Here is an 11,492-nt window from a genome sequence, read left to right on the forward strand (position 1 = left end):
GGGATTTCGGTAACGGTATTTTCGATACCGATTGGTACCGAGCTCATCAAATCCTGTAGCAACGTAGCCATACAAGTAATTGCACCGTTTAGATTACTTTTCATACACACAGTAAGTAAAGTGTATTTCGTTTGAATGAGGTTTTATATACACAACAACTTATTTTGCTTTCTTTTTTGTCTTTTTCTGTAATGAATGAATTGTAGCATGTAAAATTAACTTGGATATTTAGATTATACCGGTGCCCACTTTTGGGGATTTCGGTAATGGTATTTTCGGTACCGGTTGGTACCGAGCTCATCAAATCCTGTAGCAACGTAGCCATGCAAGTAATTGCACCGTTTATATTACTTTTCATACACATTGTAAGTAAAGTGTATTTCGTTTGAATGAGGTTTTATATACACAACAACTTATTTTGCTTTCTTTTTTGTCTTTTTCTGTAATGAATGAATTGTAGCATGTAAATTAACTTGGATATTTAAATTATTGATGAGCAAATCGTATCAAATCCTCTAATCAAACTGGTATCGTATCGGTACCAAATTTAGTATTACAAATCATTTTCGGTACCAATTTGGTACCCACCTTTTGGTGTTTTCAGAATCGGTACTTTCGGCTCAACACCGGTCTAGCACCATACCTGTATTTATTGATTTTTACCTTCAAATACCATACCATATTGTACCGAGCATTTTCGGTGCTGGTACCTAATTTCAATGATTTTCCAGATTGGTACTTTCAGTGCCGTTACCGGTATCGAGCTCATCCATATTTTAACGTGTTAGCACCGTAATAACTGAACTGAAAACAACAGAATTTCCAACGTGTAGGGCGTGTGGGTCCTATTATTATATATTAGGTTAATAGGTTATTTAAAATCGATTTTTTAGGACAGAGTGATTATCCTTACCACATCATTTTTATTTATGTTTTGATATTTGGTATCTGCTTACTGTTACTGGCACGCGTTTTGCAGTCATTGGGTCCCCGCCGCAACGGGCGAAAAATCAACTAGTTATATTCATTTTCTATTTCCACATCATTTACGTATAATTAATAAGATCCAACGTATTAGTGCCATAATTGTAATCTAAGACGGTTGAAAAGACCATTATACCCCTGCTACAAATTTCAATTACATTTAATAAAAACCTTTTAGAAAAATTGGGGAAATGCAGGTTTGCAATGCATGCATAGGGTGTCCATATATACGCATGATGTGGCCACCCAATTCACGAGCCATCTATTTCCACTTTATATCTTCTGTGACGTAAGTAACTCCACTGTGATCACTTTTTGTATCCTTTCGATCCTGCACTTTCATCTTGTTTAGTTTCAATTCATTGTTCTCTCTAATTAAACATATCATTTCAATGAATAAACTCTAATTCTGATTCTTCCCTTTGTTTCTTTGTTAGATCACGCGTCAAATGGTGACCCGAACGATAGATCTGCGGTCGGATACAGTGACAAAACCGACAGAAACGATGCGGTTAGCGATGGCGAAAGCTGAGGTGGATGATGATGTGTTGGTTTATGATCCAACGGCTCGACAGTTGGAGAAAGAAATGGCGCGAGTTACAGGGAAAGAAGCTGCACTCTTTGTTCCTTCTGGGACAATGGGTAACTTGATAAGTGTTCTTGTTCATTGTGAGATTAGAGGAAGTGAAGTGATTCTTGGTGATAATTCTCATATACATATATATGAGAATGGTGGGATTTCAACACTTGGAGGTGTTCATCCTAGACCTGTTAAGAATAATGATGATGGGACTATTGATATCGGGTTGATTGAAAGTTCGATTCGGAATCCAGACTTTGAGATTTGTTACCCGAAGACTAGACTTATTTGTCTTGAGAATTCACATGCTAAGTATGGAGTTTTGATTGTTTGTTTTGTATTTTTTTTTAGTGTTTACATGGTGTTTGATGAAATGCTTGACTGAGATTTGTTGATGATGTAGTACCGGTGGTCGGTGTCTTTCGGTTGAGTATACTGATCAGGTTGGGGAGCTTGCTAAAAAGCATGGGTTGAAGCTTCATATCGATGGGGCTCGTATCTTTAATGCGTCTGCTGTGAGTTTTTTGCATGATTGTAAAAATCCCGACTATCCTCCGATTAGTCGTGTATTAATCGCTTGTCGGAGGTTCACCTAGTAATTTTTATCTTATCGGCCAATTAATCAGTAGACAGTTAACAGTGGTCAAATCCAGTCCTAATTGGCCAAAAATCAGTAGCAGTCAGCCAAATTCCGGCCAGATTCTTGACCAAACCTGTAAATTCCGGCCGACTAGCGCCTAGCGATATGCGATATCGAAGAAGATGTTAAAACATGTCTACTTAAAAAAATACATATAAAAATGTGTGTGTATATATATAACTGAAAATTACATATAAAATCCCAATCCGATTAATCGCTAGTCGCTACCTCATCGGCCGACTAGCGCCTAGCGATTCTTACAACACTGGTTTTTTGTATCGGTAGGAATTTTTTATTATGCTATTGTTACACTGATAAAACTTATTAGGCTAACATTTTGAATTTTCTTTCAGGCTCTAAAAGTTCCTGTTGATCGGCTTGTACGGGCTGCTGATTCAGTTTCGGTATGTTTGTTATACTGTTTTTTAACTTTCCATAATTCCCATTTAAAAGGTATACAAGGATCATGGTGTAGAGAATGTAGATTCACTTATTAATCGTCTTCAGGTGTGTTTGTCAAAAGGGCTTGGCGCACCAGTAGGAAGTGTTATCGTTGGGACAGAAGCCTTCATAGCCAGGGTATCTTCTTGTAGTTCTTGAAACATTTAATCATGTCTTTATAAGTTGTAGATTTTGAACTCTGTTTCTATAGGCAAGGATTCTGAGGAAAACCTTAGGGGGTGGAATGCGACAGGTTGGCGTCTTATGTGCTGCCGCACTTGTTGCCTTGCAAGAAAATGTCCCAAAGCTTGTAACTGATCACAAGAATGCCAAGACTTTAGCTGGTAACAAATACTACTACTCCTTTACAAGATTTTTATATAGTGATGTCTGCGTGGAAAAAAGATTTACAATTTTTTTTCGTGGTATCAGTTATATATTTAGTGATGTTAATCGTGTCGAGTTGGTGGGTAGAATTGATGACAAAAACCTTAACCTGGACACACTTAAAATCATGGAACTTGAACACGGCTCATTTATCTAAACTGGTAAAACGGGTTGTAAACGTGTTGGCATGTTGTAATCAAGGGGTTGAATGGGTTAGCAGGATGCAAACAGGTTGTAACCATGGTTGTAAAAATCCCAACGAGCATCTGATTAGTCGCCGATTAATTGCTAGTCTGAGGTTCACCAAGTAATTTTCCTCTAATCAGCTAGTTAATTGCTAGACGGTCAACGGCCCTAGGCAGTCCTATTTGACCAAAAATCGGTGGTTCCGAACCAATTACCGACCAAATGCTGGCCATTTTCCGGTCAAACCTTGTAAATTTCGGTGATTAATCTTGCCGACTTAAAAAAAAAAAAGCCTACGAGGGGTTAAAACTTGTCTTGCTAAAAAAAATTACACATAAAAATGTGATATATATAAAACTGAAGATTACATATAAAAATCTCAATCGATTAATCGGTAGTCCATACCCCATCGACCGACTAGCGCCTAATCTTACAACACCGGTTATAATAAATGGGTTATACGGGTCACAAACAGGTTAGTGGGTTGAGCTTATAATTTTCTTCTTTTTTTTTTTTTTTTTGAACGGCAAATTTGGATCACTGACTGACCACTAGAGTATTATCGTGTCACTAGCGGAACCACCCAATCATATCCATCTCCACTAGGCATAATGCCCATACACCAATTCAGGAGGAAACCCAATAAATATGGGAAAACCCCCTTGTGAGAATCGAACCCAAGACCTAGTCCAAAGTCTTATCTCAACCCCAAGTACCACTAGGCTATAAAGGCATGGGTTTTCTTCTAATTTTAAACAGGTTGATGGGTCAACCATCAACCCGTTTTGTTTTTAAAGTTGTTAGAAATGACAACTTAAAACATGATATTATGTTTGCGTCGCGTTTGTGTCTTATCAGGAATCGACACCCCTAGGACTTAAAATCTCAATAAGCAAAACTTCTAACATTTTGAGTATTAATCTTGTTTTTCCAGAAGGGCTAAACAAAATCAAGGGTCTGAGTGTGGATATAGCTTCTGTGGAGACAAATATTGTAAGCAGTCCAATTGCGCATACGATAGTCGTAGCTTCATGATGACATCTTAACAATGTTGTGTCTTGGTCAGGTCTACTTTGAAATACTAAAGGGGTCACATATTACCGCGCTGAAGTTGGGCAAAATCATGGAGGAGCATGGCATACTTTTGATGCCTGATAGCTCATCCAGGTGTGAATCAATCTACTAATCGCAAACTATGGTTAGTTGTTACAGTTGATAAGTTTACTGTAAAATATGGCGCAGGGTTAGAATTGTGATTCACCACCAAGTATCTGCAAGTGATGTGCAGTACACATTGTCGTGCATAAAGGTACAATACGTCACTGCCTAAACTATCTTCTTTTTTAGTTACGTATGTTCACTGGTTGCCGTGTGATTTCAGCAAGCTATGACTGGAGTGACGGATGAAAATGGCGGTAGCTGAGCTGAGGCGAATCCACCTCTTTGAAATATAATTTCACTTTCAGTTGTAAATGTGATTTGAATTTGTGTTGAAGTTAGTTTCCTGTTGACAACTTCTTTTTAAAACCATGCCATCTATTGTTTCACTTTAATACGTTATCAGTCATATATGCAGTTATCAGTCATATATGTCGTTGATGCTAAGCCTCCCATATCAGAATGTCGCTATATTACTCAAAAGATGTCATCAAATATAATCCTTACATTTCAAATAAAATGCAACATTTGACTAAATACATGGTTCAAAAGAAACAAGTTGACCACTCTATCAAATATATAAAACCAATTGAAAACAGTTACTTCATTATCTTTATTGAGCTACCTGGTTGTTCATAAGTCCGATGAGCTCATCAACGAAATTGCTTGTAGCGCACTCTTTCTCAACATTGGCATCCTTGTTTTTCAACCTGACGGTTCCTTTTTTGATTTCTTGTTCACCGACAATCACCATCCAAGGGATTCCGAATTCTTTCGCACGGTCAAAGTGCTTGTTCAACCTTTTATTCACCAGGAACTCCGCTTTCAGTTTTGCATCCCAGCACATGCTCACGAGTTTAGCCGCTAATGACAAGTCATCCCCTAGGATGCTCACTAACACTTGTGTCTCGCTGGCTCGAACAACCTATAAAACCACACAAACAGGTTTTTAAAACAACATCCAAAACAAATGACATTAAGTAACGAGTAAAATGCCATTTTCGTCCCCGAGGTTTAGCCGGTTTTGCGACTTTCGTCCGAAGGTTTGTTTTTTCCGCATTTGGATCCAAAAGATTTGAAATCTTGCCATTTACATCCATTTTTCTCCGTTAAGTCTGGTCTCTTTTGTTAACTTAAAAAACAATTCGGTCTTTTTACATAAGGTGAAATAGACCGAGTTACCCATTAAATTAATAAAACAATGAAAATACCCCTGACTTAACAAAGAAAAATGGATGGAGTTGACAAGCAGGATCAAAATGGCAAGATTTTTTAACCTTTTGGATCCAGATGCGATAAAGCAAACCTCTGAACGAAAGTCGCAAAACTGACTAAACCTCTGGGACGAAAATGGCGTTTTACTTTTAATTAACGTATGACCTATGTTTTAACCTGATTCCCTTCTTTTTGGTTTCCTTCCATTATTGCGAATACACGTTCTATTCCCAGACTGACACCGATTGCAGCAACGTCTTTTTTAGTAAACATGCCTATAAGCTTGTCATAACGTCCACCCGCAGCAATTGAACCAACCTGAGAAGCATAACCATAACGATAAACTTAAAAACAAAGACATATAAAACTCTTATATATAATCAAAAAACAGAAGAAAAAAAACGGATACCTGTGTAGTCCCTTTGAAAACGGCTTCGTATATGACACCAGTGTAATAATCAAGGCCTCTTGCCAAACTCAAATCGAAAACGACTTTGTCAACGCATCTTGCATTGTCCAGCGCTTGGAATAACTTCTCTAACTCATTCAACGCTTGCTTTGATGAATCGTTTTTCAGAAATTCACTTCCGTCTTCTTTAAGTTTTGCTAATAATTTCAAAGGGTGGTCCCTTTGTGTCACGTATGAACCAATTTTCTCCACGGTTTCGGCATCTAACCCCTTCTCTACAATCTAATAGCAAAAAAGTAAGAGACCAAAAGAAAACAGTTAATTCAATTTGCACAATGCACCATATATTCATCCTACACGACATAGAGCGGTTTACCTACCAATTCGTTTCTAATTTGCTCAAATGATTGCTTGTCTAGTTTGTCTATGCTTGAACAGACGGTTCGAAATTTGCCAGCTGGCACGCCACATATATCCAACATTCCATCCAGTAACTTTCGATGGTTCAGCTTTATCTGCAGACAAAAGTAGGGATTTCAAATGGTAAAATTAAGTAAAAAAAGAATCTTATGTGCGAGTTCAAACATGCACATGCACATGCAGAACGAAAATGACATGAAAACTTACCTCATAAGCACCGATGTTTAACTCGTCAAGCAATTCAGTCAAAATTTTAACCACCTCAAAGTCCGCGCCTGTGGTTTCATCACCAGCAATGTCAAAATCACATTGATAAAATTCACGGTATCTTCCTTTAGATGGGTTGTCCCTTCTATACACTTTTGCAATCTGGTACCGTCTGAACGATGTGATACCATTCATAGCAACATATCGAGCAAACGGAACTGTTAAATCATACCGCAGGGAACAAAGCTCGCCACCCTAAAATCAAACAAAGCACGACAAAAACAAAAATATCACAACAAGAAACATAGTACAGAAAAAAAAATAAACAGTTGCATATGTCACCTGATCAGCCAGATCATAAATCAACTTCGAATCTTCCCCATATTTTCCTGTTAACGTTTCTCTCAATTCGAATACAGGGGTGTCGAGTGCCATAGCACCATGCCGCTTAAAAACATTGGCAATGATTGAAAATGCTTTTTCTCGTATAGCCATCTGTTCTTTTGCAAAATCACGAGTCCCCTGTAATACCAAAAGGATACATTAAAATACATATTATATACGTTTATACAATAAAATAAGAATCCAAGATATTACCTTGGGAATCTTGGGAAGCCGTCTGCTCTCGTTGCTTTCAACAACTTCTTTGACTTTCTGTACTAGAGGTTCAAATCCCAAGGATTTCATGTCGAATAAAGAAAGAAACCCCTGTGACACTTTCTGTGTGAGAGACGAACTATCGATTACGATATTGGTCGCAAACGACTGCATCAACACGGTTGTGCCTTTTCCCATAACCTTCTTTTTCTTATCCTTTTTCTTCTCTGGTGTCGCCGCACTTACTCCATCAGTAGTACCATTTTGCACTTGTATCAATTCAATCCCGTCAAGTGAAATGAAAGAAACCGTTGCTTCCCATGAAAGGATCTTTCTCACAGCCTCGGATAAACTATAAACTTCATGCAAGGACTTTACGTAGCTTTTTTCAAGCTTTAATGTTACAAAAGACGTAACGGATGAATTCAACCGATCAATGTTAGGACATCCGGTACTAAAATCCTCAACCAGATTAGGATACTTGTTCTCTTTCGCTAAACCTTCAAGAATATTTTTCGCTCTAAGCCAACTACTTTCGCCAAGATCCTGAAGAGATAACGCAAGTGACGAGAATAACGAGGCTAAGTTTTTGCTGGCGGTTCCCTGTACTAACGGGGTAGAATTCAGTTCGATTTGAGTTGAAGAGTGGACTGATTTGCTAACAGATCTCAAACGACCGTGAATTCTGGGAATGTCGAAAACTTGTTCAGACTGCAGATCGCTTTTCATTTTGGAACCGTTAAGCAAGACCTTGAAATCGTTTGCAACTGAAGCTCTATCTTTGTCAGAAAAACCATCACCAGAGTCCGTAAACAGATTAAATGTGGAAGTGTCGGCTTTTAAAGCTTCACAAGACAACGCTGCAACCGCATCGGAAACTGTGGCCAATGACGTGGCGGTGTAGTCTAAAAGGGCGCATATGGCATGAAGAGTAGTATCCGGCCAGCATTGTTTTAACAGATCAGCGTCCTCTTTCCGGTCAACATCAAGGTCAATCGTTAACGTTTGAGAACCATTGTTCAATATATCCAACAGCTGAGAAGCAGCAGTGGAAGACGAAGATCCACCAAGCAATAGCTTGTACAGAAGCAGAAGAATAGACGCTCTCGCTTCCTCAGCGGTGAGAAAATCCGGCACTGATAGTTGTAGCATGACCGGAGATGATTGTTGGTCCGGTTTACGACCGGACGAAGATGAAGATAGCCTAGCAAGAGCAGAAGGATCAATTTTGAGGAGCGGAGGAGGAGAAGCGGTAGAGAACTCAAACACAGAAGCTGAAGAGAGTGAAAATCCTTTTCCGCCTAGCGTCAACACCCGTCTCTCACCTGCCATTTCTGCACTAAAAGTCTAAAACGGATCAGCAAATTATCACAAAAATAAATATCACCTATACATAGAGGTAGGGCTGCAAACGAACACGACCAAGACCTTGTTCGTGCTCATTTGTTATAAAATATATGTGTTCATGAACACTTACCGAAAGAGATTTTATGTTCTTGTTCATTTGTTAAGGAAATGAACTTGTTCATGTTTGTTTGTGTTTGTTTGTTAATTTTAGGCAACGAACGAAAACGAACGTCGATGAACACAAATGAGCACAAACTAATATTCATGAACACAAATGAAAACAAACGAACACAAACAAGCGTTCATGAACAGAATATATAATACACTGACACTTACTAAATATTTATTTATCAGAATTTTGAAGTATTTAAATAAAATAAAAAACTAACAGCCCTAATGAACTATCAAAACACAAACGAACATGTCACCGAACATTCACGAACATAAATGAACGAACGCGGCATCTGTTCATGTTCGTTCATTTAACTAAACAAACAGAATTTCTTGTTCATGTTCGTTTGTGTAATAAACGAACACAAACAAATTTTAAGCTTCCGCCGAACGGTTCACTAACTGTTCGCCGAAACGTTCGGTTCGTTTGTAACCCTACATAGAGGCATTCATTGGTTCGATTTTTGGGCTATTTAGTTTGGGATTCCATTCAGTCATAACCAAAAACCGAACCAAACCCAATTCAGTGATGTCCAAAGCGAACCAAATTTTTCGGTTTTAACTGCATAAACCAAATTTATAATTAAAAAAGCAATATGGGGGGTTATGGTATAGAACTAAAGACCCATAAAGATTCAAAATGCATATTCTTGAAATCAACTAAAGCTGTAAACCAAACACGAATAGACCTACAGCTAACCGAAAATAAATACAATCTAAGCACTGCAGCCCTAATTCAACTAACTCTCTACCTTAGTTCCAGAAACCATAATCATTAACCAGAAGCCCTGAATCAACTAGATATCTACCTTACTTGTAACTGAGATCATAAAATTTGTCAAATGTTAAGAGATGTGGGCTAAGAACCAAGTATTGTTATTCTTAAAGCTAATATTGCAATGCAAATAGCATGTTGACTAATGTCGTTATTCTTTGCAGATTGTATGTTAACTAATTTGACTGATTCTTACAAGTTACTAATAACGATTCATACTGATTGAAGTTGACTCGAATACTGTATCAAAAACCCTAGAAACAAAATTACCGGTGAAGGTTTGTGGAGAAGCAGGTGGTGGTGGCGTCGGCGGCGGTAGTTGTGGTGGTGGTGGCGGCAGCACGACGGCAGAGTAGAGAGGGTTGGCGTTTCGAGGGAGAAAGGAAGGGGATATATTGTTTTTAGGGTTTTTTTCTCTTTCCTTTTTTAATACGAAAAAATTTAATAATTATAAAAAACTAGAATTACTAGCCGTCGCAATGCGGCGGGGATTCTTTAGTTATAACTAAGTCGATTTAGGATGCGCACGTTATGTTGAACCTTTCAAACGAGAAAAAAATAGACGATGTAAAAACGTTCACCCACACACGTACGTTGCGTCGTGTTAACTCGCAAAATTTAGAACGAAACGTAAAAACGTTAACCAAAGATGCACGTTTCGATGTGTTTAGTCACAAAATTTAGAACGAAGCATAAAGCGAAAAATTTGCGGAAAATGAAAATTATAAAGGGCCAAAGGTGAAAGTAAAAAAGGTTGTGAGCATAGATTGCAAAAGATAAAAAGTTTTATGTTAAAAGTAAAAAAAACAAATAGTTTTGCGTTAAAGGTAATTTATGAAATACATTTGAGTGAAAAGTAAAAAAATCAATTTTTTTTTAAAAACCCTCAAAGCCAAGATTACAACAACCATATGCATAACCATTTTTTCTTTGAAAAACTCCCAAAGCCAAGATTACAACACATCAGTAAAAAAATCAAAGTGGTTAAATCGCAAAAGATGGAAACTTTTGAGTTAGAAGTGAAAAATCAAATTAATCAAAGGGGTTAAATTGTATAAGATGAAAACTTTTGAATTAGAAGTGAAAAATCAAATTAATGAAAGGGGTTAAATTGTACAAGATGAAAACTTTTGAATTAGAAGTGAAAAATCAAATTAATGAAAGGGGTTCAATTAACAAAGATTAAAACTATAAACTTAAATTGTCAAGATTAAAACTTTAAGGTTAAAAATGAAACAAAGATTAAAACTTTAAACTTAAATTGTCAAAGTTTTAAACTTTAGGGTCAAAAAGGAAAATTCCAATTTTTTTTTAAAAGCTCCCAAAGCCAATTATACAACTCTCATATGCATAACTTAGTTGCTTTTTAATAAGGTTATAATTATTATTTAATTGAAAAAGAGAGTGAAAATGTAGTGATTTTTAGTATAGTTATATAGATAGAGATGGATAATCAATTGTGAGTGCCTTCGGCGAGTGTTCACGGGCTTCGGCCCTAGGTGAGGGTTTTCCCTGGTTCGGAGGCGAATATATCCCGATGTGGTGAATTTCGCCAGTAGCCCGTTTGGAGAATTCGTTGGCCGTTCAAAAAAATTTGTGAGTGCTCTAACTTTCTAACTATACTAAAAATCACTAAATTTTTCTCTCTTTTTCAATTAAATAATATTTTTTCTATATTTTTATTATTATTTTTTCTCTCTTCTCCACTCACATAGTCATTTTCAAATATATTAAAAAAAAATATAGATGGTGAATACTCTCCTCCACTCACAACCATTCTTATAATATAGAGGCCCCAGTCACATACATTTAAAGGCTCTAATGTGAATGCTCGCGGAGCATTCGCATCCTATCCATCATTTTATATTCTATAATTACACTAAAAGCAACTATGTTTTCTCTCTCATCCTAATTAAATAATTTTTTTTTATACTTTTATCATTACTTTTAGCTGGTGTTTGTTTTTTGAAGAAAA

At 37.1% G+C, this 11,492-nt stretch overlaps 2 protein-coding genes across 5 annotated transcripts; one reads left to right on the plus strand and one right to left on the minus strand.

Moving 5' to 3' along the window:
• Positions 1-1,239: 1,239 nt before the first annotated feature.
• On the plus strand, positions 1,240-4,823 carry LOC110868299 (probable low-specificity L-threonine aldolase 1). 3 transcript variants are annotated; one of them, XM_022117436.2, is made up of 10 exons: positions 1,240-1,301; positions 1,422-1,876; positions 1,968-2,079; positions 2,558-2,608; positions 2,712-2,783; positions 2,857-2,989; positions 4,153-4,211; positions 4,285-4,385; positions 4,461-4,527; positions 4,600-4,823. In XM_022117436.2, exons 2-10 carry the CDS (start codon positions 1,434-1,436, stop codon positions 4,639-4,641), a joined length of 1,080 nt encoding a protein of 359 aa, XP_021973128.1. In that variant the 5' UTR covers positions 1,240-1,301; positions 1,422-1,433; the 3' UTR covers positions 4,642-4,823. The 3 variants fall into 3 exon arrangements, with proteins under 3 accessions (XP_021973128.1, XP_021973126.2, XP_021973127.1); XM_022117434.2 differs by having other exon boundaries at positions 1,243-1,273; XM_022117435.2 differs by having other exon boundaries at positions 1,290-1,330.
• Positions 4,824-4,861: 38 nt separating this feature from the next.
• LOC110868298 (histidine--tRNA ligase, cytoplasmic) lies at positions 4,862-9,939 on the minus strand. Of its 2 annotated transcripts, none has more exons than XM_022117431.2 (8): positions 9,788-9,939; positions 7,225-8,563; positions 6,970-7,149; positions 6,628-6,882; positions 6,381-6,515; positions 6,001-6,282; positions 5,769-5,909; positions 4,862-5,301 (listed from the first exon to the last, which is right to left on the minus strand). In XM_022117431.2, exons 2-8 carry the CDS (start codon positions 8,554-8,556, stop codon positions 4,990-4,992), a joined length of 2,637 nt encoding a protein of 878 aa, XP_021973123.1. In that variant the 5' UTR covers positions 8,557-8,563; positions 9,788-9,939; the 3' UTR covers positions 4,862-4,989. The 2 variants fall into 2 exon arrangements, with proteins under 2 accessions (XP_021973123.1, XP_021973124.1); XM_022117432.2 differs by having other exon boundaries at positions 7,225-8,558; positions 9,788-9,933.
• Between the last annotated feature and the right edge of the window lie 1,553 nt (positions 9,940-11,492).

This window comes from Helianthus annuus, chromosome 7, assembly GCF_002127325.2.
Source record: "Helianthus annuus cultivar XRQ/B chromosome 7, HanXRQr2.0-SUNRISE, whole genome shotgun sequence".
NCBI classification, from domain to species: domain Eukaryota; kingdom Viridiplantae; phylum Streptophyta; class Magnoliopsida; order Asterales; family Asteraceae; genus Helianthus; species Helianthus annuus.

Coding starts and splice junctions, on each gene's coding strand:
- LOC110868299 (XM_022117436.2), top strand. CDS start 1,434: ATGGTGACCCGAACGATAGATCTGCGGTCGGATACAGTGACAAAACCG. Junction 2,609..2,711: donor GGGCTGCTGATTCAGTTTCG/GTATGTTTGTTA, acceptor AATCGTCTTCAG/GTGTGTTTGTCAAAAGGGCT. Junction 4,386..4,460: donor ATGCCTGATAGCTCATCCAG/GTGTGAATCAAT, acceptor AATATGGCGCAG/GGTTAGAATTGTGATTCACC.
- LOC110868298 (XM_022117431.2), bottom strand. CDS start 8,556: ATGGCAGGTGAGAGACGGGTGTTGACGCTAGGCGGAAAAGGATTTTCA. Junction 7,150..7,224: donor GGCTTCCCAAGATTCCCAAG/GTAATATCTTGG, acceptor TTGGTATTACAG/GGGACTCGTGATTTTGCAAA. Junction 5,302..5,768: donor ACCAAAAAGAAGGGAATCAG/GTTAAAACATAG, acceptor GTGGTTTTATAG/GTTGTTCGAGCCAGCGAGAC.